This window comes from Lampetra planeri, chromosome 30, assembly GCF_965212315.1.
Source record: "Lampetra planeri chromosome 30, kcLamPlan1.2.h2, whole genome shotgun sequence".
In the NCBI taxonomy this organism is placed as follows: Eukaryota; Metazoa; Chordata; class Hyperoartia; order Petromyzontiformes; family Petromyzontidae; genus Lampetra; species Lampetra planeri.
This window is the reverse complement of record NC_136136.1, coordinates 6,037,849-6,065,243: the sequence shown is the minus strand read 5'-3', so window position 1 is coordinate 6,065,243 and position 27,395 is coordinate 6,037,849. Positions and strand designations below refer to the sequence as shown.

At 51.1% G+C, this 27,395-nt stretch overlaps 2 protein-coding genes across 2 annotated transcripts; both read right to left on the bottom strand.

Annotated features, from left to right (window-relative positions):
• Window positions 1-1,316: 1,316 nt before the first annotated feature.
• Window positions 1,317-9,502, bottom strand: GNMT (glycine N-methyltransferase). Its single transcript, XM_078608546.1, has 6 exons — window positions 8,607-9,502; window positions 4,389-4,516; window positions 3,610-3,723; window positions 3,015-3,157; window positions 1,870-1,994; window positions 1,317-1,518 (listed from the first exon to the last, which is right to left on the bottom strand). Exons 1-6 carry the CDS (start codon window positions 8,810-8,812, stop codon window positions 1,350-1,352), a joined length of 885 nt encoding a protein of 294 aa, XP_078464672.1. The 5' UTR covers window positions 8,813-9,502; the 3' UTR covers window positions 1,317-1,349.
• Window positions 9,503-12,652: 3,150 nt separating this feature from the next.
• Window positions 12,653-26,933, bottom strand: FKBP3 (FKBP prolyl isomerase 3). The gene is made up of 7 exons (XM_078608545.1): window positions 26,733-26,933; window positions 20,768-20,869; window positions 19,370-19,489; window positions 15,484-15,619; window positions 14,665-14,732; window positions 14,199-14,296; window positions 12,653-13,189 (listed from the first exon to the last, which is right to left on the bottom strand). Exons 1-7 carry the CDS (start codon window positions 26,829-26,831, stop codon window positions 13,135-13,137), a joined length of 678 nt encoding a protein of 225 aa, XP_078464671.1. The 5' UTR covers window positions 26,832-26,933; the 3' UTR covers window positions 12,653-13,134.
• Window positions 26,934-27,395: the final 462 nt, after the last annotated feature.

The window sequence follows — 27,395 nt, the reverse complement described above, 5'->3', positions numbered from 1 at the left end:
TGCGCGCCGTTCGTACGAACGTCAACACAGCGGGCGCCGAACTCGACAACAAAACCGCCGGCAACATTCACGGCGCAGATCGCAGAGCAACGTCGACATGCAGCGCTACGTCTCAAGATTCTGTACAAAACGGTGAGACGCCTCTATCACGCGGAAACAAGCAAGCACGTGTCATTTATACTTACACTATAATGTATTTATCCCACACGATGAGCCAAGAATGTCTGTGTGTCCCGCGCGTGACGTCACTGCACGTCGGCCAACCCCCCTCGTTAATACTTATGAACAGGTGACGTCACTCCACATGTAGCACCCCCCCCCTCATTAATACTTATGAACAGGTGACGTCACTCCACATGTAGCACCTCCCCCCTCATTAATAATCATGAGTGACGTCACTCCACATCGAACATTCCTCCACATTAATAAATCATGAAGAGGTGACGTCTTCAAATGGATACCCCCCCCCCACCATTAATGTGAATTAGCGGGTGACGTCACTCCACGTGGGGCGAGGCGCCTCCTCCCCCTCCTCGGCTTCAACTTACAATCCTCACTACAAAGGCTGAACCCTCACGTCACGTGATCTCCGTGACGCTGTTGAGACATCAAAGTAAAAAGGACGTCATGACGAACAAGGGATTATTAACATTAAATGAAATTGGTCTGTGTCACCGCGCTCTTACAAATAGCACACTCATTAATGCAGTGAATATCACGTCGCGGTCTGCTTTTCGCTTGCAAGTTTCAGATTTAATGAAATACACCCGTCCTTGGACGGACAAAAGGCGCGTATAAAATGTTAAGACACAACAACAGGCAAAGAAGAAGAGGAAGCGCCTGATCCAGGGGCGGGAGGCTGAGAGCGCAGACGGCTGGGGGAGGGAGAGGGGGGACGGGCGTTCTAATTTCACGGCACGACAATTTTCCAAGCGCTTGTCAGGACGCTTGCGTCTCCTCGTTGCAAGCGGCAACCCCCCTTCAGCCGGACACAGCGGTCGCGGGCGAACGATCGCGCGATAGCGGGGCGCGTCACATTCGGCTTAGGGCGGTCGAGAGCGCGCGCCCTCGCTGGACACGTGGGGTGGTGGAACGCAATCGGCGCCCACTGCCCCGCGCAGTGGGACCCCGCAGCCCCGCCGAGGAAGGAGCGGCGCGCTGTGACGCGACGGCGCAATGCAAGCGGCACGCCGCGCGCGTCGCATGCCAACGAAGCGGCCGGACGCGTCGCGACTCCATCGCAGCCGGCGTTCAGGACCTCGCCGCAGGTCGCCGGCGTCATCCCCCCCACCCCGCCACCAACGCCTCCCGCCCCCTTCCCAACCAGCCGCACCGCAATCCCCGCCACGTCAGCGCTTCTTGGCCACGTGGATGTAGTAGCAGGGCACCTCGGGCTGGCCGCGGCGGTACGGCCGGAAGTCGCCGTACACGCCCAGCTCGCAGCGCCCGGCGAACGCCCCGCGCAGGAGCTCCGTGAAGCCCTCCAGCCGGTGCGGGTAGTAGGACAGCCGGAACTTGCTGCGCGCGGAGAGAGAGAGAGATGGCGACAGGAATCTCACACGGTGGTCACGGGTTCTCGAGACGCGGGGGGGGGTGGGGTTCTACCATGTTGGAGAAATAAGCCATCGCAGCTGAGAAGCTGGGTTTCGAATCCAGGGTACGGTCACCCACGATTAAACCAGTTGATTGTTTCTGTCCAGTCACCAATATATTTATATAAATTGTGGGGGGGTTTAATCTTCGCTCAATACAGCAGATTCCATCTCTGAGATAAACGCAGCGACTCACCTGCACCCGATCTCAACATTCTCGCTCTAGGACGGCCGAGTGTGGGGCCCCGGGGGAGGGAGGGATAGCAGAGTGACTCACCTGTACCCGATCTCGCCGTTCTCGCTCTCGGGCTCCGGCTGCATGATCGTGTAGTCCAGCGTTACCATGTGCGGCTTGCTGTTCACCCACAGCACCGACGTGCTGATGTCCTTGGTGAGATCGCTCTGAATTCCACAAAAACGAACCGCCCCCATGACCAACCCGCTCTCAGTTACGCAGTCGTCAACATTCGTCATCATCATCTTAATGATCATCGGCCATGGATAATCCACCATGGCGTGAACACCTCCACAAGCCACCACCATCTCCCACAATCCTGATGTGTAACAATCCCCCTAGCACCTGTACATCTGGACAATGTTAATCGCTGCTCCTTCCTCTGTTGACGCGCCCTCGGACGTGTTCCATTCCTCTTCCGAACGCTCGTCGGAGTTTTTGATGATAATTTCAAGTTGATTTCGTTAAGTCCTGGTTGAGAACTGGAGAGACCAGGATAGGAGTCTCATTTGCAATACCGATCTCGAATGACCTTGGGAATTAGTCTGCTGGTAAGAGGCGAGAATTGAGCAGTTTTTGCGGTGTAACTTTTTAATCTGAAAAATGTGGACCCTGACGCCAGTGCACGATGGCCCACTCTTACAAAAGATACCGACGGTTATTTAACGTCCACTGGGGCGAAGCAGACCACACATACTTGCATTTGTATAACTATCTCGCCTGGTATGCAGGAGGTCATGGGTTCGATCCCGACACTGACGCCTGTATATTTGAAGTTTGTGGTGTCTCTCTTGCCGTGGTCATATGGATTTTTCTCCAGGTCCTCCGATTTTTCCCTCCACATTAAGAATCAACACGCGTTTACAGCATTTGGCTGCTATAAACTTCCACATGATGATAAGCCACTTCCGTTGAGCTATCATTTGTGGCCAAGACGCTTCATAAATTGAGCTATAATAGCTCAGTAGGCCCTTACCTGGTCAAATTAAAAAAATAGTTTCCAGTCTTAGTCGATTGCCACGGTCAACACTCCCACCCCAGTAATAACCAGGGCCTGCCGTTGAGAGCCAAACCGCAAACTGTCCGCGACTTGCGGCGAACCGCGCCGCCCCTGGGCCCACGGGGTGCCGGCTGCGGCCACACGCTGCTTCGCGCGACCGAACAGCCAAGCGGGCGCTGGCGCTCACCTTGTAGTAGATGTTCTTGCCCGGGGGGGCCTTGCCCGTGTCCAGGATGTAGTCGTAGTTGCGGTGGTCGATGATGAAGATGCCGCCAGGCCGCACCATGCTGGCGATGTTCTGCAGCGCCAGCTTGTGCTCGCTTTGGTCGCCTGGAGGGTTCCCATCGTTCTCGTCGTCATTGTCATCGTCATCGTCGTCGTTATTATCATCATCTCCGTTTAACGCGGTGGGCTACGTACGATGCTCAAGAAGTTCAACATTCATACATCAGAATCCGATCAGAGTCATCGGATTCCTCCAGTATAAATATTTATTTATAAATAAGTATTTAAATACATATTTATAAATCAATATTTGTTCATACTGGAGGAATCCGATGAGCTATGAAGCTCTTTTTCACATTTGCCCAAGACATGCGTTGTTGACCACAGAGTAAACCGCTGCCCCTTCAATAGTGCGCGGTGGCCCGCCAACCCTCGCTGCTGCCTCCCACAGTGCTGGATTACGGCACCACGTGCTTAGCCAACACCACCGCCCGGCTAAACACCGGGCGCCCCGCATTTCGATTCTCTCTGCATTGATTCTCCCCGAGTCGCCGCACCTTTCAAGTCGGGCAGATGCGCGAAGGAGTTCCCCAGGCAGATGGCGGCGTCGAAGCCGTCCCCGGGCTTCTGCACGTCCTGCTGCAGCGTCAGCCAGTTGGCCTCTTCGATCACTGCACACCGGGCGGGCGGGCGCGTTAAGTCGCTACCCTGCAGCTTGGCGAGTGGGTATGGGTAGGTGGGTGGGTGGGGATGGGGATAGGTGAGTCGGTAGGTGCGTAGGTGGGTGGATGGATGGGTACACGGGTGGGTAGGTGGGTGGGTAGGTGGGTGAATGGGTAGGTACACGGGTGGGTGGGTGGGTGGAGATGGGGATAGGTGAGTAGGTAGGTGTGTAGGTGGGTGGATGGATGGGTACACGGGTGGGTAGGTAGTTGGGTGAATGGGTAGGTACACGGGTGGGGGGGGGCGTTGGTAGGTGGGTGGACATGTGGATAGGTGAGTCGGTAGGTAGGTGAGTGGATGGATAAGCGGATAGCTGAGTAGGAGGGGACGTAAGTGGGAGGCTGGATAGGTACGTGAGTAGGTGGGTAGGTAATGAGCATGTAGGTAGGTGAATGGTTAGGTCGGTAGGTGAATGGATGGGTAAATAGGTGACAATGGATTACAGGCCACGTGCATAGCCACTACTGTTCGACGTGCGGGTGCATGGTGTACGGGAGCGTGGCGTATGGAGCGTGGTGTACGGAGCGTGGTGTACGGAGCGTGGTGTACGGAGCGTGGTGTACGGAGCGTGGTGTACGGAGCGTGGTGTACGGAGCGTGGTGTATGGTGTTACCCCAGTTGTCAAACGCCGGCTCCTTGCGCCGACGCCAGCGCTCCTTGAGCGCGTACTTGAGCATCTTGTCACTGGCGTCCACGCTGGTCATCTGGAACCCCTCCTCCAGCAGCATGATGGAGTCCACCCTGTGACGCACGACGCCGCGATGGACACCCCGAAACGTGAGCGTGTGGGACCGTATATACGGACGCGGACGTCCAGAATGAACACCTCCTCATTAGAGACCCAAATGTCGCAGACCTTCAGCCTTTCACGTGCCCCCTCGTAGACACTGGGGGAACCATCAGAACATCGCCAGGCTACTGCGCACACCTCCTCCATGAATGGAAATGTCAAGACACGAGCCACTGCAGTGTGATTGTGGCCATGCAGCCCAAACTATGGACCGTATCGTAAACCCACAGAGACCCATATAGCAAAATATACACAGAGATCCATAGAGATCCATAGGGTCACAGAGGCCCGCAGATACTTATGGAGATACATAGAGATAACATTAAAGACACGAGCCACAGGAATGCAATTGTGGGCCATGCAACCCAAACTACGGACCGCACAGTAAACCCACTGTGGCCTGCGCTCCTTCAACGGAGGAGACGGATGAACGGCGAAACCACACGAACTCTTTACTCCTGGAGCACTCTCTCGTCGTGACCAGCAGACCTTGACATTGCTTGACATTTAGCTCCTGAACGCATTGCTATCCGCACGAACAGATAGAAGGCACGGGTAATGAGCATATAGACTAATAATTTTCTTATTCTTAGTTCTTTCGGTAAAGTCACGTAGATAGAAAAATATATAAATTAAAAGCAAAAATCTCACGACGTTTTGATCGTTTCTTTCATATAGCTGCTCTATATAAAAAACTAAAATTTGTATTATCCACGCAAGGGAGCGGCATCCAGGAGCGGTTAAGATATTACTGATATTAACCGTGGCCGAGAATCGAACTCAGGGCGCCAGTTTTTTCATCGCGCAGTAGCCTAACCGCTGTGCCACCGCTCAACGGAAGATAAATAATTCGTATGAAAACAAAACGGTGTAGTTTACAACTCCTGCGACAACACAACCAAGCACACACACACACACACCCTGGTGGTGGCAGAGATGACGTCACAACCCACAATCCTGACACAGACCAAGGTCCACCACGTGTCCACTCAGCTCATTGGAACTCTTGATAACCGCAGACAAAACTTAACATTTGGCAAAAAAATACTCCCTGAACAGGAAGAGAATATATATCATAAGCGACGCTTTTAGGAAACGACCCAATATGAATACGCCGCCTATTTTACTTTTTGTTTTGTTTCAGGGCCACTGTGTTGCTATTATTGACAAGGACCGTTATTGAGTGTTGTTGTTGTTGTTGCTGTTGTTTGTGGTCTACGCACTCCTGCCAAAGCAGCAGCAGCATCATAGCAAACACGCGTTGCTACCAGCACAGGTCACCTGCTCCCCTGTCCTCTCGCCCCTTGCCGTTAGCCTTGGACATTCGCACCCTCCGCATCCACAAGCACAGACAAACATCGCACAGAGGTCCCTGTACGTGTCGCAGCCCTTTCGTCAATCTGCTGCTGGGCGAGGGCCTCACCATGCCACGTCTGGGTCGTGGGGGAAAGGGAAGAGGAGCTAGTGGACCACACTTTTAGCACGTGCTCTTCAATGCGTGTAAGTACTCTAGAGCACAGGATTTATTCAATGCACTGCCCTCTCTGATATCCACAACGTCGCCTTGCAGCCAATCACCCACCCATCCACTCACTTATAAACTCACCCATCCACTCAACCAATCACCCACCCGTCCACCCACTTAGCCACTGACCCACCCATCCACTCACCTATCCACTCACCCAGTCACCCACCCATCCACTCACCTATCCATCCACTCATCTATCCAGTCACCCAGTCACCCACCCATCCACTCACCTATCCATCCACTCACCTATCCACTCACCCAGTCACCCACCCATCCACTCACCTATCCATCCACTCATCTATCCAATCACCCAGACATCCACTCACCCATCCAGCCACTCAACCGCGCGGCAGCAAACAATGGAGTTAAACGTCTCCCCATGTGGTTTCGGGCTCTGCCACGAGTTGTTCGGCTTGACGTCCGGCGTGTTCGCTCCACGCGCCTGCAGGTGGAAGCGAACACGCGGTGGTGACACAAAACATTAAAAAAAACAAATCCGAGCAGTCAGCCAGCCCCCTCTGCCGGCAAGCTCCACGGTTGGCATGAGGTCCGCGCGTAACGATGGCTGTGTGTGTCCCATACGGTGACGACGTGATCGTGTCGCGTGGACGAAAAGAATTGACCAAACGTCCCGGTGCCAGGAACCCTCTTCCATTTGTTTTAAGGGGGAGGAGCCGGCGTTTCTTGAGACTGGCGCGAGGCGTATTCCTGCGGTTAACCTCAGAGCGTGCTGCTCACGATTACAACATGACTGCACAAGCTCAACCAGTAGATGTAATTGGCAAAGGGTTGCAGGCAGGATAACGCGGGGAGAGCGCCGCACGGACAGATTCAATCATCGGTTGGCCCCACTGCCATCTCCTGGCCGTCTTGCGGACAACATCCGACAAACGAACCCAGAGGGCTTCTCAGGCAGTCGCCCGTGCAAATACGAACCAGGCTCACGCTCAGACGACAGGACCTCACACAGCTTGGCGTGGAGTCGCGTGTACGTTATGTAAGTTGAACTTCTTTCGCACCGTACGTGGCCAACCGTGCGAATCGGAGGTGCGGCGAAGGACAAAAAATTAAACACACACAAAATGCACGCAACCCACTATTTGTTGTTTAATTACTAAATGTAACTCTACAATGTGTACATATTCAAATGCGAACCTAATCAATTGGCTCGTAGTGCGGGGCCCCACTGCCAGCCAGATGGCATCACCCCCACTATCCCGTCCACATCGTTCCGCCAGTGCGGATGATGCCATGATGCAGTCTCGAACCGAGTGGGGGGCGGAGGCGCCCCCCCCCCCACACTGCGGTAAACACCGAGAAGAACGGCAGGCGTGGGTCCCACCGACCTCTATAATTGCCCAGCGGAGACGTTGAATTGTCACGCCGCAGGCACGGGCGAGTCCACTTTCACAGGAGACGGTGGTCAGGTGGAGGGGGTGGGTTGTTGGTTACTGAACGAGCGAGCGGAGCAGCAATCAATAGGCTGATGTACCTACCACTTGGTGAACGGAACGATGATTAAATATAACCTTGGATTGTTGTTGTTATTCGTGTGTCCGCTCTAAGGCTGCGTAATACAGAGACAAACAAGTGGAGCTTGACCCCCTTACGTAACGAGACCCGGGACCGTGGGGCAGCAGTTGTGGATGCAGCCACTGCAATAAAGAGAGCCGGGTGAGTTGCTTACGACAGGCCTCTGAGTGTGTTGTTTACAACAACAACAGCAACGTGAGAATCAATTGCGCGGCCGTGTGGACGGAAAACGCGAGACTCACGGATAATAATAAACGCTGTCGCCTCGACAGACCTGGTTTCACCTGAGGACGGCTGCTTGCGTTGTTGTACATCACACTCCTGTCGTGTTTTTGTGATGTTTGTTGTTGTAACGTTCTTACCCGCCGCTACTGGACATATTTGAAAAAGAGCTTCATAGATCATCGGAGTCCACCAATATAAATATTCTGATTCTGAATAAAATATCCTCCCCTCCACCCTCCTATCCAATTTTCTCTCTCCTACTCCGCAGTTGCACCCCCTACCCACCTGCTAGTGACACCACTGGCAGATTATTCATACTTATTTTGCTTGTTTGCCTCTCGGAAAGATTTGCCGAGCCTCATGATTCTTTGGCAGGTCTGGTTCGGGTTTCGGAGTCTGGGGGGCGGCGGTGATGGGCTACTGAATCTATAATCAAATTTAGTAATTTGAGGGTAATCGTAACCAAATGTGGGCGGCGACGGCGACCCGCAATGGCCCACTCTTGTTAACGACGTGACGGGATCTTTAAATTAGACGACGCGAATTTTTTTCACATATATACGGCGAAAACAACCCGCAGTATTTATCGGGGCGGCCGCTCGATTCGAACCGGTGGTAAAAGTGAGAAGGATAAAAAAAAACTCTGCAAAAAGAGCGACAAACGCGTTCACGATGGGCCATGGCGGTGGTAGCTGGGTAAGTAGGTCGGTAAGTGGGTGAGTAGGTCGGTATAGATGGGTGCAGTAATTCATTACCCAGTGCCGCAAGCGACGTCCAGAATCCTCTTGCAGCCGTGGTCGCTCAGCAGCTTGGTGAGCCACGCACGGTACTCGTCGGTGCGGCTCTGCGTGTCCCCGATGTACAGCTGCCACACGCGGGCGGCGCGCCCGTCCGCATACTGATCCGGGAGCCCCTCGGCCGGCACCCCCAGCGAGCGTGTGCGGTACACGCTGTCCACCATGTCGGCGGTGAATGAAGAGTGTCCCGGGTGAGTGGATGGATGGGGTGCGTTGGTGAATGGATGGATGGGTATGTGCGAGGTTAGACGGTCGGATGGGCGAGTGGGGTGGATGAGTGAACGGGTCGAGATGAGTTCGTGGATTAATATACTAACCGATGAATGGATGAGAACGGTGGACAGGTGATTGGATGAATGGCTGAGCGATTCCAAGTGCGAATGGATGGCCGGTCGCGTGAGTTTATTGCGCGAGGGCGAGTGGATGGATTCGTGAATGAATCTACGATTGAGTGCGTCGTGGGCCTATTGACGAAGGGGTTAGCTGCGTGAATGGGACGCGGGCGTACGTGGCCGAATGTGGCGCGCGTGTGCGCATGTGTGTGAATGAGTGATGGGGTCGGATGAATGGCTGGGCTAGCTGCCGCGGATGGGTTAGCGTCTAAGACGTTGCCGCTCTTCGTCCGGTCGTACTCGCTCACAACAAGTCAGTTCATGTCGGCCAATCCCCCCTGCCCGGCCTTTGCTGTATTCTACCACGCAGAGATTTCGCTTCCCGAAAAACACCACCGCTACACGTTTGCTGAGCTCTCGTCAAGTCGAGCGTGACATCACCGCACCGCAAGCAAGACGCGACCGCCAGCAACCTCGCGCCGCACGTGTGCCCGTGTGTGTGAGCGTGTCACAGCTTTATTTGGCGACTCCGTGTTTACCCGGCGTGGCGGGGCCGCGAGCCGTCACACCAATGGGAGACGGGAGCCAGGTGCCGCCCCTCGTAGGCATGTGGCACAAAATGAGTTGAACGAGAACGCGACACTCGGCCAGAGTGACGCACATTGGCACTCACTCCTCCTACCCACCCCCCCTCGCTCTCTCAAGTCTCTCTCCTCCTCCTCTGCTTTACCAGGCGCCACTCCCCAGGTCTTATAACCCTCGGGCGTTGCTCGAGTGAGGATGTGTATTTGGTGGTTACAATGGCTGGGCATGGCAAGCCTGGTGAATATATTCATAATAGAGGGGACGGGGGGGGGTAAATCGGGTAAATATAAATGTGTCGTTAAACCCGCCACCACCCGATTCGTAAGGTTTGTCGCGTGAACAAAACAAGCCAGTGAGTTAATAATTGAGCACACTGGTTGTGTATTGGAGAGTAAACCCACGACATGCACAATTCGAGTACGACGTTTCGCTGGTAATTACAACTAGCTTCACCGAGCGATAGCCAGGCTATCGGGTGGCGGCGGGTTTAACTACACATTTGTATTTACGCGACCTCACACAAAACAAAACAAGTCTCTGTTATGGATAATATTGGTCGCGAAAGCCGACGGGTTAAAGTGTTTAATTTAAAATGTTCCTTAAAGGCGGTGCTGTTGCCATCGGGGCACGTGGCGACGTGGAACCCCCCCACCCTCCTCCCACCCCGCCCCCTCCCCCCACAAACACAGGTGTGTGTATTCTTAGGTTTTTTCGGTAAAGTCACGTAGATAAAACATTAAAATTAATAAAAGTAAAATAAAATAAAAATCACGACGTTTCGGAGGCAAGTAATTTACTTGATACAGCTGTCGTGGCTGTGACGGTTCCACCTGAAGACGGAAGCTTGTGTTGCCTCCGAAACGTCGTGATTTTTATTTTATTTTACTTTTATTAATTTTAATGTTTTACATACGTGACTTTACCGAAAAAACCTAAGAATATGAATCCTTGCAGTCACGAAAGCTTCAAATCTAGAACAGGTGTGTGTCTGCCCCCACAGGTGTCTGCCTGTAGCCGATGACGTGAACGGGCGCGCGCGGTGCCTGCACGTCAATGTGGCATCTTGGCTCGACAGCAGCCACGGCGAGCGCGCGGTTTGAGCGTCGTGAGTTTCACGGTTAACTTTGACGGTGAGCGGCAACGCAGCCCACGGCGATGAGAAGAATTGCCGAGGCTCATTGTTTGACGCGATGCGATTCAAGAAGGGATTCTCTGGGTCCCCGCGTTTGCCGCCTGCTTTGCGTCGCGTCGGAAGCGTCTTTCGAAAGGACCGAATCGATTTCTGAACGCATCCGATCGGGTTTTTTATTGTAATGCTCCCGGCACGTGGGAGCGAAACGTCGGACATCGTTCCGAACGCGCGGAAAACACATCGGGGGAATTGGACTGCCCCTATCCGGTGCAGGCCCTCGGGTCTACGCGCGTCCCAAACCGATACCAATCGCCGCATCGTGGCAGCAGTCACATTGAAGGCGGCGGTAACGAAACTGCGGGGGCCCTTCATCGAGCAGTGGATAGACGGCGGCTGATGATAAGTGGAGCGGGTTCGTGTTTAGTTGTTCTACGCAACAGGATGACATTGCAAGTCTCGCGTGCAATGCAAACGACGGCGCGAGAGAGAACGCTCTCGCAAAGCGTGCGTCGGCTGAGAAACCGAGGGACACACGCAGGGAGAAAGGCGTAACAGCGCTCTGCACATGAGCCAACGTGTTGGTCGAATTTCATCAGCCCACAGTGACGCCGACGGCGCTTCCTTGTGGCATGCGGCCGCGGTGGCTCGGAGATATACAGGTCGTGGCTTCGATTCCGACCCTGACGCCTGCTGCTGTATATTTGGAGTTTGCGTGTCTCTCTCTCATCATTATCACGGTGGCTAGATGTAAACTACCTCGCCTGGTATACAGGAGGTCGTGAGTTCGATTCCGATTCCGACCCCGACGCCTGCTGTATATTTTGAGTGTGCGTCTGTCTCTCCCCGTGGTCGTGTGGATTGTTCTCTTGGGTCCTCCGGTTCCCCCCTCCACGATTGGAATCAACATGCGTTATGAGTATTTGGCCGCTATAAATGTCCACATGATGATGAGCCACTTCGTTGAGCTATCATTTGTGGCCAGGTCGCTTCTTAAACAAAAAGAGGTATACAGCTCAGTGGGCCTTACCTGGTAAAAAAATAAAAACAAAGTTGTTAGTTTACTTGCGTTCCCGCAACGCCCACAACCGACCGCCGTGGACCCCGCTCTGAATCAATAGCGGCCCTTGCCCTCGGCTCCAACGAAACATTGCACCGTAACGATGACTAAGGATATAAATTTGTCCAAATACTGCTCGACTGCACAATAGTACAGACGGACAAGTATCCGATTCGCTACGCAAGCGTAACTTCAGCCGAGAGCCATAGGCTAATGTACTAAGCTGATAATAGCTGGCACACACGGCTAAATATTGGTCCAGAATACCCATTAGGTGATGGGACCACAAGGCTATATATTCTCGGTTCTTTCGAAAGAACCAAGAATATGAATCCCTGCAGTCACGAAAGCTTCAAATCAAAATTTGACCGCAAGGCTATTTTTACATTGCGAAACAGACCATTGCCTTATTATTTTATCCGCAATCCACCTGCACAGTGCATGAAAAACATTGCCAAAACACTGCAGCTGTTGAAACCGGCATATTTACCTGCACAAAGCTTTTAGACACAAAGCTTTTAGACTGCACGTTCACTCGAGGGTTCTCACACAAGTCACTGGGTAGAGCAAAGACTCGGTGCAGGGTGTGGTCCCAGTGCAACAGACATCGCACTAACAGGTCACTGTTGCGAATGAGAGCCAGGTCACTCTTGCAAATGAGACCCAAGTGAATCTTGCAAATGAGGCCCAGATCACTCTTGCAAATGAGACCCAGCCGACTCTTGCAAATGAGACATAGGTTACTCTTACGAACGAGAATCATCCACATCTCTCAAGTTTTCAACTTTTAATGTATCACGTTAAGCCCAATGTGGCATTCGACGATCCCCAAAAGTGTCGAGTGAAGGGTCACCAAACGACGGAAAAATATTGTACCGACGAACACGCGTTAACGCGGTGTGTTTCATGGGCAATTTATTATTCAACCTCCCCGTGAAACAACTCCCACAAGCCCCAACGTCGGGCGGCTTGGCGAGGTTTGCCGCGCCATTTATACTAAACCACGGAGTCAACATAAACTCGCCAAACATGCAGACCACCAAGACTGAAGTACGGCGGTTTTACTTGTGGACGACCAAAACACACACACACCACGCGCGCTTGCTGCGATATCTCTTGTATGCATTCAAAAGCTTACGGATCTTCAGAGTCCAAGGCATCCTCATACTGAAGTCCAGCAACAAGCCAAGTCAAAGGATCAGCCGCTAGGGTTGAACCCCCAGTCACGGTGAAAGATGCAGCTTAATTCACTGCTCAGGTGAGAGAGAATTTGACCAGCCTGTAAAAGCGCGTTCATTTGTAAAAAGTGTGATTCGGAGATGGTGTGTTTGTGTTTTTTTTCTTCCGTGAAACAGTGGGGTGGGCTCTCTCTTCTGGCTTTCACTGAACGTCCACCAGCTCCACTTCAAAAATCAACTTTGCATTTGGCGGAATCCTGCGAAGGGAGTTAAGGAAGTAGGAACATCGAAGGGTTATACGTGTGTCACCGCGCAGGTCAACGTCGGGGCCGCGTGCACTCGCATCGTCTGCGATTGACACCGTTCCGCTCATCCAGAACGATGCAGTTATACGTCCGATGAAAGGCGTGCTATTACTTATTTGCGTCTTTCTACCCCCGGTTCAACCTACATTGAACCAGCACCTCCGATTAGCACGGTCAGCTACGTACGGTGCGAAAGAAGTTCAACGTACATACAGTACATGACCGATACGCAAGGGTGGACCTTTTCGTCTTCTTGATTTGACGGATCATCACAATTCACTGGTGAATGGTAGCACCTTTATTGGCTGTCGCGGTGACGTAAACCCATTACGTAAACAAAAGGAACTGAGAAAGATCAGTTCTTACACCTTCAATTCAATGCATCTATCGTGAGCTTAAAAATGGTGGTAATTATGATGAATTCACGCATCGTTCCACACTTATTACACGTTTGCACCGTGATGCAATTGAAGCAGTGTCCTAACATTAATCATCGCTGGCTTCGCTGTTGAATCTTTTCACGGAGATGCAACATCGCATGCCGTCAAACACAAACAACAGCATACACTGCAGTACACACAAGCGCAAAGACAAAGATCCCCCGTATAGCCTTAACAGGTCTGTTGAGGCAAGTGCTGTTAAGCGAGCACCTATGAAGGCCAGCACGGCACATGAGGGGGTGGGTGACAAGCACCACACCCGGCTGCCTTTGTCTTCAGAACGGCAATGTTTACACATTGTACCAGGTACTCATTTGAGGCTGAGTCGACCTCCGGAAAGTCCAGGACCGGTTCAGATAATCATCACTGATGTTGGTGGTCGTGGCCACGATTGTGAATCGAACTCGGCTCTCTGGGTTCGGAGCGCAGCGCGCTAACCACTACACTACCGCTCCCCGTACGCGTGCACGCACACAAACACACACACACTCCCGTACGCACACAAGAACCAAAAAGGATACTTGGCATCTGGCATGCCCTTCCTGCCATAAGCCCACTCAGGCTCGATCTCCAAGCGCACCTTCTCACCCTTGCTCATGGTCAACAACGCCTCGTCCCACTGAGGTGGAAACACAGGGACAATGGTGACGGGGGGGGGGGCAGAAGGCGAGGGGGAACACATGACCCCGATTAGCAGGGTGCAAAAGAATTTCAACATACATATGTATGGGACTCATTTTTATATTCTTGGTTCTTTCGGTAAAGTCACGTAGAAGGGAAATAACACAATAATAAAAATATTAAACAATACAAATTCTCACGACGTTTCGACTGCTACACAAGCAATCATCATGAGCTGTGAAATCCACAGCAAGAAAATCTAAAAATCAAAACGGGACTCATTTTGTTAGGTTTCAACGGCAATGTGGAAACTAACTTCGTGACGTAAGAAGCTGCGCAGTGACCCTGGGCAACCGGTGAACTTACCCCGCGGATGACTCTGCCCAACCCAACTTTAAACGACAGCGGCTTGGTGGCTTTTTTCTTTTTGGCACCTGCAAGAAATTCACGCACCGTCAAAATAGTCAAGGGAATTGCTTCACCCCGTCACCTTAACAGTGACGTATATGCAACCAACGAGTCGCACACGATCACAATGCTCGTCAGCTGCTTCTTGTCAGTGGGCTCGCTTAATAAAAATAGTAAATCATAGCCCTTTGTCAATTCACTCTGGGATGGAGGTCTCCCCACACCGCGTTGGTCGTGGGTGTTGTGAGACCATACTTCACGGCGCTGCTCAGCGCGGGTTGGTGAACATGGCGCACGGGACCAGTTCAGGTGTCGCACACCGCTGATCTTAGCCGTGGCTGGGAATTGAACTCGTGTTGCCGGGGTTCACACAGCAGTGCGCTGACGACTGTGGCACCGCGCACCACGATGGGCTTGTTTCCTGCTTAGAAATGAAGGTCATCCATCATTCTATTCAATGAATTATCAGGCCTCGGGGTCAAAATTGTCATCAAGAATCTTATTGTTTTTAACAATGGCGCATGTGGCAGCCTCCCAGCATCGATTCTTCCAAACGCGACTCACTGCACGCGTCGTCTTGCACGTTCATCTTGAGAAAAGTGATCTTCATCGAGGAATTGCTTTATCGTTACACACCGACAACACAACAGTTTCTGCCGTCGTGAAAGGTGGCCGACGTCAAAACTTTCGGGAACACGAGTCGAAAATCAGCGGTACCCTCCGCCAGCCGCGCGCGCATGCACACGCCTACGTGACGAGGGCGTAGCGGCGACGTACTGGTCGTGATGTTGGTGTCGAACACGGTCCCGTCCACCAGCGTGCCAGTGTACCAGCAGGAAACCGTGTCCCCTTTACGCGGCACGGTCACCTTGTCGCCGCGCTTCAGCACCGACTTTGTGTACTTGGGTGGGCCCTGGCAAGACACAACGGACGACGCGAGTTGGCTCAAGGGCAAAACTTGTCGGCGGGACAAAATCTTTGCCCGAACCTCGAGCCCTCACTCATGACGAAGGGAAGAGAATTATTTCCCCCGCACCAGTCTACCAACAGAACGTTTAACGAATCGATCGGCCTCGATTGGGCATCGCGCTTTCCTTGAAGTCGCCAGATAATTGTATCCACGCTCGCTCCGAGTCTGCACCGAGGATGAGCGGCAAAAAAGTCAAACGGTGACAATGCGGAGAGGTAATGGACGGATATGAACGATTGGTAAACAAAAGAAACTGTTGAAAGAGCAGAACAGTATCGTAAAAAAGTACATGCACACACACAGATAAAAAAAAACTATTTATACATTTATTGAAAACAAGAGAAAATGCTGGAAAAAAATACAAATCCTGGCTTAGAGACTATCAGAAGAAATCGGGACAAGTAAACAAAAGCTCAACGATAGGGCGCTGTGAATGTACTCGGTTTGTAAACATAATTTTTTGCCATTTCTGAAAAAAAAAATGAACTGGTAAAATCCGGTTACCAGTTTGCCACACACACATAGAAATATCTCACAATGGCTGAGCAACAAATGGAATTTCCACAGCGGTGTCAATGGTTAACGCACTGGGGACCTGCAATCCAGGGGTCACCAGTCTGATCCCATCTCCCGCTTTGACAGCTGAAGAGTGGTGCAAAAGTGTCTTACATCCTACCCTCTCGCCTCTTCACCCAATAGAAAAATAAATGGGTACCGCCAGTCGATGGGCAAGGTTTCGCTTGCGGTGGGTTAAAGTGTGGGCAGCGCTAACCTCTTCCAAGACTCCTGATCAGGGGTGGAAGATTTGAAGCTTTCGTGACTGCAAGGATTCATACTCTTAGGTTTTTTCGGTAAAGTCACGTAGGTAAAAATAAAAAATAAAAGTAAAAAATAATAGAAATAAAATTATAAATCACGACGTTTCAGAGGCAACACAAGTCTCCGTCATCAGGTGGGATCGTCACAGCTAGATTTGCCGTATCAAGTGATAGAAATGTCTCACAATGGCCGACGGAGACTTGTGTTTGCCTCCGAAACGTCGTGATTTATAATTTTATTTCTATTATAATTTCTATTACTTTTATTATTCATTTTTTACCGACGTGACTTTACCGAAAAAAACCTAAGAGTAGGGGTGGAAGAGTTGCTCAAAAACTCTAAAGAGAACTCCCTCTAGTTTAGGCCCACGACCAAATTTTGTGTTGACCTCTGCGGAACGCTTCGAGTGGAACACCTGGCTCTCGTGCTCCCACCACGAGGATGCCCGTTACTTGACAGCCGCACGGTAAGCCGCTCGACAACTTCACGCGATGACTCGAGAGGCACTCAAACTTTATCGGCACATGCGACGTATCGAGCAACAGAGCCACGAGGTTACCTCTCAAAGCCTATCCTGCGATGTTTCTTTTTTTCGAAGAAATAAAGTGTAAGCGTAAATTACGTGCACGCTTACATCATCCAGTTTTCCCAAAACATTTACCGTGATTCCTTGTTATTACCGTTAGTATGGCGAGGTATTGGTCGACGCGATGATGTATCGTCGAAGGCAAAGCCAGGTCGAATAAACATTTTGTCGTATAAAGCAATGGTGTATTGATGCATCAATTGTTGCATCATCATAAAGAAACGATTGAATAGATTGCTAAAATGTGTTCTTAATCTCGTCGTGAATAATTATCATGTTTATTTTGATTAACCATGTGAGAACTCATGAGACCAGGATAGTCTCATTTGCAAGAGCGAACCTGAGGTGTTAGTCCGCCTGTAGCGGGCGATGATTGCTATGTATCATCCAAATCGAGTCATTTGTGGAGCGATTTTCGAATCTGCCATATTTGGACTCGAGACACCGGCACAGAATGGCCTCCTCCTGCGTATGACGTCACGGGATCTTTAACATCCACTGGAAAGTGGACGGCGCGTGGTATCGTTACGGCTATTAGACAGCGTGGTATTAATCAGGGCTGCCCCCGGATCCAAACCCTCGAACCTCTGTAGCAAGCAGCGGAAACGATACCGCTACGCCAGGTCACCGCCAATATTTTCAACACGAAAAATAGCAGTCCTTTATTTACTCCGCAAACCTTGAGTAGTCGATTCTTAAGACTCACAATACATGCATTGAATCGCGCGTGTGAGAATCAATGACAATTGATCCAGTACGGCTTCACCTAACCCCACAGCCACTATTGGCAGCTACATTCACCACACGATGAGATAATAACCGATTCCTGAATCGATTCTTGACCACGAAGCGCGACAATTCATCAAGTCGCTGGGCTAAACTAACCGCCGCACCTCTACTTACGAGGCTTTTTCTATTTTTCCGATTAATGTACAATCTTTATTTTGCCCAGGTCATTTCAACAAAAAGCCGGAGCGTGTCAGCGTGTCAGCTGTATTTGAGTACTGGCACAAAACTCAGACAGCGTTGGATGCTGGGGACATCACCGCTTTATCGTTCAAGCGCACACAAAGGGAAAAAAACACATATCCTGCCACATCACGATGATTCCTGCGAGTTCTCTGCAACAAAATATTGACAGAGTTTGCAAGTTAATCGGGGGGGGGGGGGGCGGGGGGGTAGGTTAAAAAACTGTTAAACTGTGCGAGAGAGCAAATCAACATTGCTCAGTGTGCACTGCCCATGCTATTGATCCACACGGACACTCGCCTCTCCCTCATCGGGGCGGTGACACGGGGCAGCCCGTTCGCCCCCGCACTTGTCGCACAAGTTCACGGTTTGAACCCAGCGGCCGCCCTGGTTATTTCTATTGGACCTTTTTGGCAGTATCAAAACGATTAAGAGGTTCAAACATCAAACTGATACCTTTTGCAAGGCATCAAGTGTGCATTAACTACACGTACTTGTGGCAAAACATGCAAACAAACATGCTCTGATAAATAACAAAGGCATTGTCTTTGAAATTGACTGGCCTACACCAAAGACAGCTTTCTTTATAGCCTGTACTGTTATCCTTTTGGCACACTCTGGTCTAACGCTGGTGGGACAAGGCCATAACGAAGGCTGCCGTGGCGAGTATCAATCATAACAATACTGCTACGCGCCGTCCGCTTCACTCACAGCGGACGTTAAAGATTCCTCTCTGTCATTCACGAGAGAAGGCCATTCATTGTGTGCCGGGCGATTGGGTCCATGTTGAAAAGAATTACCCTTGAATGACTCTATTGGGATCACACACCCCGGGTCATTCCAGCAAATGAGACTCATGAGTTCCGCCTGGTTAAACAAGTCCTTTCTCTGCTATGTATCAGTATAAAAAAAATGAATCCATTCACCCACAATCCACCAATTTATCCACTTCACTATACATCCACCTATTGCGTTCTCCCATCCAATCACACAAATCACCCATCTACAAACCCTCCGATCCACTAACACACCCACCAACCCATATATCAAATCACCCATCCATCCGCAAACCCACCTACCTATTCAATAACCCACCCATTCATGCATTCACCTACCCACTCATCCTCTCCCCCACAAATCCATTTGCCAACCCACCCATCCCTATACCCCATATATATATAACCAGCCCTTATCGTGCATGTGCAGAGGCCATCATGAGAAACACTAACTCCATCGTCGCCTGCAACGCACGTTTAATTTATGAGTGTCGCCCTCTGCTGTGACTGACGACGTTGGCAGTGTGTGGGTACAAGTGCTACCTCTTCCACCGGTGCCTCTGCCGCCGCCACCGCCGTCACCACCTCCTCCGCCGCGCCGGCGTCCTTCACGTCCTTGGCCTGGCCGGACGCCTCCTTCGCCGCAACCTCCCCTCGGAAACTCTGTGGGGGGTGTGGGAGGGTGTTGGGTGTGGGGGGAGGTAGCGGTGAGGGGGGGGGGCACGGGCATTGGTGTGAGGGCGAGCGAAGCGGACGCAAAATCTCAACAGCCACGCTGACCACCACGGCAGGCACGGCAGATATTTACCGTCATCGTTAGTATCACCGTCGTGGGTCAGCAATGATCAACCCGCTGCTGGATGAAGACCCCTCCTCAAGTCGTCGCTCGTGTTCTCGCGATGTAACGATCTGTCTAGATCCTGCGCATGGTTTTATTTCATCGCTCCATCTCCGTGGTCTTACGTTCTCTCGGGCAAATGCAGCATTTTTTTCACGGCAGGTCGCAGGTGACGATGCCGCTGCTAATTCCAAAAAACTGGGAAACCTGCTGTTCACCGCTGCACAAGCTGCCCTAGCGCTGCTACCAACCGCACTAACATATGGCCATGCCGCGATTACAAATAGAAAGCTCCCCATTGCAGGCGCTACCTGTGCTGTGCTCGACAAATTTCGGCGACGTTAGTTTGGCACTTTGCCGAACATCGATGGCTGCCTCGTGGTGTGTGGCGAGTTCTGGCGACGCGAGAAAAACACAAACTTGAAAACTCTCTTTTGTTTGCAAATCCGTAAACCATGTGCGTGCAGCATGGAGACAAACAATGGCCCCTGTATACACTACGACTATGTTTATTTTACCAAGTAAGGCCCACTGTGCTATATAGCTATTTTTCAGAAGCGACCTGGCCACAAATGATACCCCAACGAAGTGGCTAATCTAGAAATGTATAGCAAACCAAATACTCAAAAGGCATGTTGATTCTAAATGTGGAGGGAAAAAACGGAAGACCGGGAGAAAAATCCACGCGACCACGGGGAGAACATGCAAACTCAAAATATACAGCAGGCATCAGGGTCGGGATCGAACCCACGACCGCCTGTAAACCAGACGAGGTAGTTAACATCTCGCGACCGTGGCGCCCTCCGACTGTCAAGGCGAGCGCTGTTAGCAAGTCTGGCATGGCATACAAGGGGGTGATGTGGCCTCCACCACGGCTAGCCATCCGCCTTTGTCCACCCCGTGCTGAAGTCTACAAGCTGCACCAAATACTCAACATCGAGGCTGAATCAACCTACGGGAGACCCTAGAACCGAGTAAAATATTCATCGTGAATGTTAGCTGCGTGCAGCAACTGAACTCGGAGGAGCCAGGTTCATAGCGTAGTGTGCTAACCACCGTACCAGCGCTCCTCACATGTGTGCCAAGTTTTTGTGTATGCGTACCTTTGTGTCAAACAGTAGGGCATAAGCCTGGGCCAAGTGCTCTTTCTTTGCCGTTTTGGCCACATTCTTCAGGTTCCCCAGCAACTTCTGCTCTGCAAGGAACTGCAGAGATTGCGCATCAACAGTCAGAACGCACAACCGCAACACTCTCAGTCAAACTACGCACAAAACAAGCGGCAGTTATTTTGCAATTCGGTTTCATAATTTTTGGACAGCTGCCTAAAATAAAAAAAGGACACAATTTCAACTCTTTTCAGCCACTGGGCCTCACTGACATTGTACAGAATATATGCAGGAATGCAAAGCACTCTGGAACTTCCTGTTATCCTTTTACTGTGACTTGTTGCGTATGTCTGTGGTCTTTTTTGTTGATGAAACCCGATTTAAGAGCTACTTGGCTCACAGCGTAATAAAAAATAAACTGAAACTGAACTGTCTAAATCGCATGTATTACATTTAATGATTCACAAATGAGATGTTTTACAGCAACGGTCCTCAAAAAAACTGGAAAAGGACGTTTAGGAGCTTTACAATCATTTCACATTCTCATGGCCAGCAAAGCTATGCGTTCCTACGCTTGTTCGTAAAGCAAGCATTGCGAAGCAGAGCATTCACCAAGACATGATGATGGGACAACGCTCGGGCAGTGGGACTCTAACGAGGCAGGCGTGCGGATGGACAGGCAAGCCAAAGAGCCCAAAGCGAGAGTTGGGAATCGTAACAAAAACGCAGCAGATTCCTCGTGCAAAACCCACGGGACTGGGCAAAGAGGGCCACGGCTAAAACGATTGATTTACACAGGACTGAAAGCGTTTATAATGCAGGGAAATTCCCCACAGATGGCCCAAAACGGTGGAGTCTCACAGCAGTGGTTGGTCGCCGAGACGATGTACACTGGGCGTAAGCACACCGACTTTGGAACAAGGCCAGCTGTGCTTGTGTCCAAAGTCGTGTACTTGTACATGAAGCTGGCCTTCGCCTACATCCCCACCAGCGTAATGCACAAATGTGTTGCTTGTATCAGACCAGCATGGTGAAATATGGTCAAACAAACCCCATGACCGGCCACGGGGCAAGGAGACCATCAGTGGACAGGCATAGGGTTACATTTTATTTTTGTATTCCTATTCAAATTGATCTACATCCAATATTTTAATTAAGTTCTAATGGCGTGATGTCATTGATATCAATGCCATGTCATTGTATTTTTTTGTATTGCACTTATCAAAAGACAATGATCCCCCATATAGCCTGAACAGACTGTTGGGGCAAGTGCCGTTCGCGAGCACCTTTGAAGGCCGGCACGGCACACGAGGGGGTGGGTGGCCAACACCGCGCCCGGCCGCCTTTGTCTCCCCGGTGGTAATGTTTACACACCGCACCAGGCACCCATTTGAGGCCGAGTCAACCTAGGGGAGGCCCCAGATCGGTTCAGATAATTGTCACCGGTGTTGGCCATGAACGGGAATCGAACTCAGGTCGCCGGGTTCGTAGCGCAGTGTGCTAACCGCTACACTGCCCCACTTATCACTATCAACCTCGCCACCATTGTCATTGATGCAAAGCGCTGTGGTATTTTATGAAAGGCGCTGCTATATCAGCTGTAATTATTACCGTCGTGGTGGTCACTCCGCATAAACCTCGAGTGCAATTTCTGCAGAGGCGTGCTACACTTTTCCACCAGAGGGCGCCGCAGCACAAGTTAAATCATTTGCCATTCACGACAACAGTTTACATCACAATATTTTGCCTAAAATTAGAATAAAGCCAATCTAGATTTTAAGTTTTCGTGACTGCAGGGATCCATACTCTTTGGTTCTTTCGGTAAAGCCACGTAGGTATAATAAAGCCACGCAGTATAATAAAGCTAAGAATATGAATCCTTGCAGTCACGAAAGCTTCAAATCTAGAATTAATGCACTGCCCGTTGAAAGCCTCCTCTACGCCATATCGATCACGGGACATTGTGTGACCATGCCTCACCGCACTGTCCGGTGTGAGCTTGTGAAGAGCCGTGACTGGGAATTAAACTCTCAAGCCCGGCGGCCGGGATCAAAGCAGCGCTCCCCCCAAGTGGCAGTGTATGTATGTTGAACTTCTTTCGCACCGTACGTAGCCAACCGTGCAAATCGTAGATGCGGGAGGGGGGGGTAAGCACCAGAAACTAAACAGTGTACTGCAGTCAACCAACACGTACGGCTGGTTTAGCAATCCACTGGTTTGGCAATCCTCCCCACACCCTGCTGGATCGCCGGGTATAAATTAGTCTATACTTCACCACGGTGGTCAGAGTGCGGCTTGATTGAGATGAAACACAGCAACGATGCCAATATGTGCTGTGCTGCACTGCCCTCTGCTGACAGCGGTGGCGTAGATGTTAGCGCTACGCTGCACTGCGAACCAGGCGATCCCATATCGATTCCCACTCACGGCCAACAATCTGAACCGGTACTGGGCCTCCCCTAGGTGTAAACATCGCCGCTAGGGAGACAAAGGCGGCCGGGCGTGGTGTTGGCCACCCACCCCCTTGTGTGCTGTGCCGGCCTTCATAGATGCTCGCTAACAGCACTTGCCCCAATAGTCTGTTACAGGCTATAAAGTAAATTTTTTTTTGGTCGTGTCTGCTTACAGCACGAGTCAACATGAGTGTATAGACAGTGTAGAAGCCACAATGCCCCCTATGCTCCAAGTGGCACGGTCGAAATTTGTGGTGTGATGCAATTCATATACCAAATGTCTTGTTGTTGAAATAGTAGCCAAAAAAAACCATAGTTGTCAATTATTGCAGCAAACACCAAAGTCCAAAATAAGCTGTGGTGGTGTAGGCCTGTAACCCAGATGTCTGGAGGCAAGGGTTGGTGGTTCACGCAGGTTTGCAAACAACCCCCCCCCAAAACCCTGTGAGGTGGGCAGGTGGCGACAGTCCTGTGAGTGGGTTCGAGAAGCTTTCTGTGCAGGTCCCTGTGTGCCATCTCAAAGGCTCCAGGGCCTACCTTGGCTCCTCCCACCCTCAACCAGTATATATACAAGGACTCTTTTCTTGGAATTTCTCTTACTTGATACAGCTATCGTGCTGTGACGGTTCCACCTGAAGACAGAGGCTTGTGTTGCCTCCGAAACGTCGTGATTTTTATTTTATTTGTATTTTACTTTTTTATTTTACTTTTATTAATTTTAATTTTTTACCTACGTGACTTTACCGAAAAAACCTAAGAATATATAGCCATCTCTCTCGTTTGTGTGGGGTTTCTCTGGGTGCGTCACTTACCTCTGACATAAACAAAAACGTAAAATGTCAGTTAAGCCGGATCCCCCAGACTGAAAATTTATACTCAAGACTCAGGCTGTCCTAAAGGAAATACACAAACGCAGAGGGGCAGACCTGGTCATGGCCACTGGTGGAGCCAGTGGGGTGGGGTGGCACGTGCCCCCCCCCAAATGATCCGATCGAAATCCCTCATTTCGATCGGATCATTGGGGTTTATGAGTAATAAATCGGCATTTTTCGACCCCCACTGCCACTGTGCAGCATAATATTTATGTGCCAGGGAATCTATGAGATGATGGGCAATAGTCTGCGGGGCCGTCCATAAATGACGTCACTCGATTTTGGACGATTTTGGACGATTTTTGACTCCCCCGCCCCCCCCCCCCTTCGTCACACGGCGTCACAAAAAGTCAGACCCCCCCACCCCCCAAATATTACGTCACAAAGCTCTGCCCCCCCCCAAAAAAAAACATGCTTCAAATCGCTTTAAACTATTGTCATTGTCATGCGTATTTAATGTGGCGCTGCACTCTGATGTTGTAGGAGAAAACATTTATTAAAACGTCTATTTAATTAAGTAGAACGTGTTGTCTATATTTATTTAAAGTTGCACATTTTGATGTGACGTCACATTTCTCAAACCCCCCCCCGCCCTCGTCACACATCGTCACAAATGTCTGACGTCACGCACCTAGCGTGACGTCATTTATGGACGGCCCCTGAGTCCATAATTGGCAATAAGTAACGGCAAAGCAGCTATAAGTGACTCAGAGTTGTGCACAGTCGCGTATACAGTACGCCACTGATCACACCACGTGGTTCGAATTCGACCCTCGATCGATGGCTGGGCCATCGCCGCACACGCGTCGAATAAAAAGCAAGGCACAAGTCCTTACTTACTAACAACTCCTTACTTACTAACAACTCCTTACTCATTAACAACTTCTTACTCACTAACTCCTTACTCATATTATTAAGGTTTTTTCGGTAAAGTCACGTAGGTAATTTTTTTAATTAAAATTAATAAAAGTAAAATAAAATAAAAAATCACGACGTTTCGGAGGCAACACAAGCTTCCGTCTTCAGGCGGAACCGTCACAGCACGATAGCTGTATGAAAAACCCTAAGAATATGAATCCTTGCAGTCACGAAAGCTTCAAATCTAGAACTCCTTACTCACTAACTACTCTATCATTTTTCATTGCTGGAGGGGTCGCCCGCCCCCTACCTGAAAATGCTGGCTCCGCCAATGGCCATGGCACCACTAACTCAGTATCAGACATTTAGCTAATGGGCCAGTGTTGACACAATAGCATTCTAAACCTCAATCGAATAATGGGGGCAAACATCAATTTCCAAAAAAAAATCTACCGGGCATGCGTAACGTCGAAATCATTCGTCTGTGCATAAACGTGTATTTTAAGAGTGGGATTGGGCCACCAGAAGGTTGGATTCGCCAAGTCTGGGCCTCATCTTATGACCATCAATTCACCCTTGATGTCATGGCCCACCATGACACAGTGGCAAGAGGTTAACCCCCCCTGACGCCTGCTGCTGTTTATTTAGAGTTTTCACGTTCTCCCCGTGGTCGCGTGGATTTTTCTCCGGGTCCTCCGTTTGTTTTACTCCACATCGAACCCACGACCCTCCTGTATACCAGGCGAGGTAGTTAACACATTCCTGCGGAGGGAGCTGGTAGGAACGTTGGCTTGCACGGTCAATGGCCAGGGTCAACGGCGGCGTGGTGTATTCCGCAAATATGCCCGACTGTGAGGGCGGGCACAAGCCGGCGTGAGTAGGTTAAACGTTGAGTATTATAAGGGCACCACGGGGTAACCAGCCCCTCCCTACCCAGCCCCTCCCACCCAGCCCCACCCACCCAGCCCCACCCTCCCCACCCACCCAGCCCCTCCCACCCCCACCCACCCCGCCCCTCCCTCCCCACCCAGCACCTCCCTGCACGACGGACGGACACAATAATCCCCTGTGGGCTGGTATAACCAGGAGGTTCCTACCAGTAACATTTCGCGTTACTGGTGATACCACGACCACCAACCCCACGCTGGCTGGCCATTGCTCAATCTCCTCTCAACAACGGCCGCCGATCGCCACTGAGTGGCAGTGACGTCACCACGGCACTTAAGATACCAGGCTAGGTGCACCTTGAGGCTTCGTCGTGTCTTAGACTCGCTACTGGCAGATCATGGAATGACCCAGGTGCCACGTGGGTTACAATTGGCTGAGATGACCGGCAGACGCACCACACGTGTCCCTGTACCAACTCGCTGCGTTTTATCCACCCGGCGCTCCGCTCGTTGTTGTGAGCGTCGCTCCCTCCCGCCTCCCAACCGCCCAGCAGCAGCGTCCTTCACGAGCCTCCAACCACAGAGGCCGATCCCTAAACGCCGCTAGGAGTCCAATCAGCTCCGCATCCTGCTGTGCCGCATCATGCCCCTTCCCTTTCACGACCGCCTTCGTCTCCCCCGAGTCGCGACGCTTAACACACCGCGCCAGGTGACTCATCCGAGGCCAAGTCGACCTCGAGAGAAGGGGCCACAGGTCACCCCCACCCCGGTTCAAGATAAATCGTCACTGGGTCATTTGACCGTGAGTGGCGATCGAACCGCGCGCGATTCACCGAACATCCACCATCCACCCCTCCGCCGCCGCCTCCGTCGTGATCGGTCCTTCACCCACCGCCTCGGAGGCGTGCTCCTGCAGGAACACGATCACGTCCTTCTTGCTCACGCCGTCGCCAGCCAGCTGCTCGGACGTCCACTGCCGCTCGGGTGCCATCGAGTGCGAAGGGAAGAGACGGACGGACAGACGCGGCCTCGTGTTCGGCCACCTTTTGATGATCGTGACGTCACGATCACGGAGCCTGACGCGGTTGGCTCGCGGTTTTGACGTCACTTCGACAGTTGTCGGTGTTTTGTGTTTATTATCGCGGTGACGTCACGCCGGTGTCTAGGCACCCGGGCGCGGTGACGTCACGACGCTATACCTTCGGGGGTGACGTGACGTTTATTCGCGTGGTGACGTCACAATGTTATATTTGCGTGGTGACGTCACGACGTTATAATCTTTGGGACTCGGATTTATGTTATTTTGCACTTTAAAACAAATACCTGTCAACCCCCGATCCGTGGCTACCTTATTACAGACCAATTCAGACCTTATTGGTCACCCCGCGCCCTTACAAATATCAACGTTCATCCTACAAAGTTCCATCACAAGGGAGAAACACAAATATATATTCTTGTGCCCGTATTGAAACGGATGTACGCCATATGGACCTGTAAACTCAATTTCCCTGTACAGGAATACGGGTAAACCGTGTGGGTTGACAGGGTATGAAGT

Excerpts from the sequence above, each read along its gene's own strand:
- GNMT (XM_078608546.1), bottom strand. The coding sequence starts at position 8,812 with ATGGTGGACAGCGTGTACCGCACACGCTCGCTGGGGGTGCCGGCCGAG. Across the intron at positions 3,724-4,388 it reads GCCGGCGTTTGACAACTGGG|TGATCGAAGAGGCCAACTGG; the intron begins GTAACACCATAC and ends CCCGGTGTGCAG. Across the intron at positions 1,995-3,014 it reads GCAAGAACATCTACTACAAG|AGCGATCTCACCAAGGACAT; the intron begins GTGAGCGCCAGC and ends TGTGGAATTCAG.
- FKBP3 (XM_078608545.1), bottom strand. The coding sequence starts at position 26,831 with ATGGCACCCGAGCGGCAGTGGACGTCCGAGCAGCTGGCTGGCGACGGC. Across the intron at positions 20,870-26,732 it reads AGGAGCACGCCTCCGAGGCG|TTCCTTGCAGAGCAGAAGTT; the intron begins GTGGGTGAAGGA and ends CAATCTCTGCAG. Across the intron at positions 13,190-14,198 it reads AAGGGCATGCCAGATGCCAA|GATTCCGCCAAATGCAAAGT; the intron begins GTATCCTTTTTG and ends CTCCCTTCGCAG.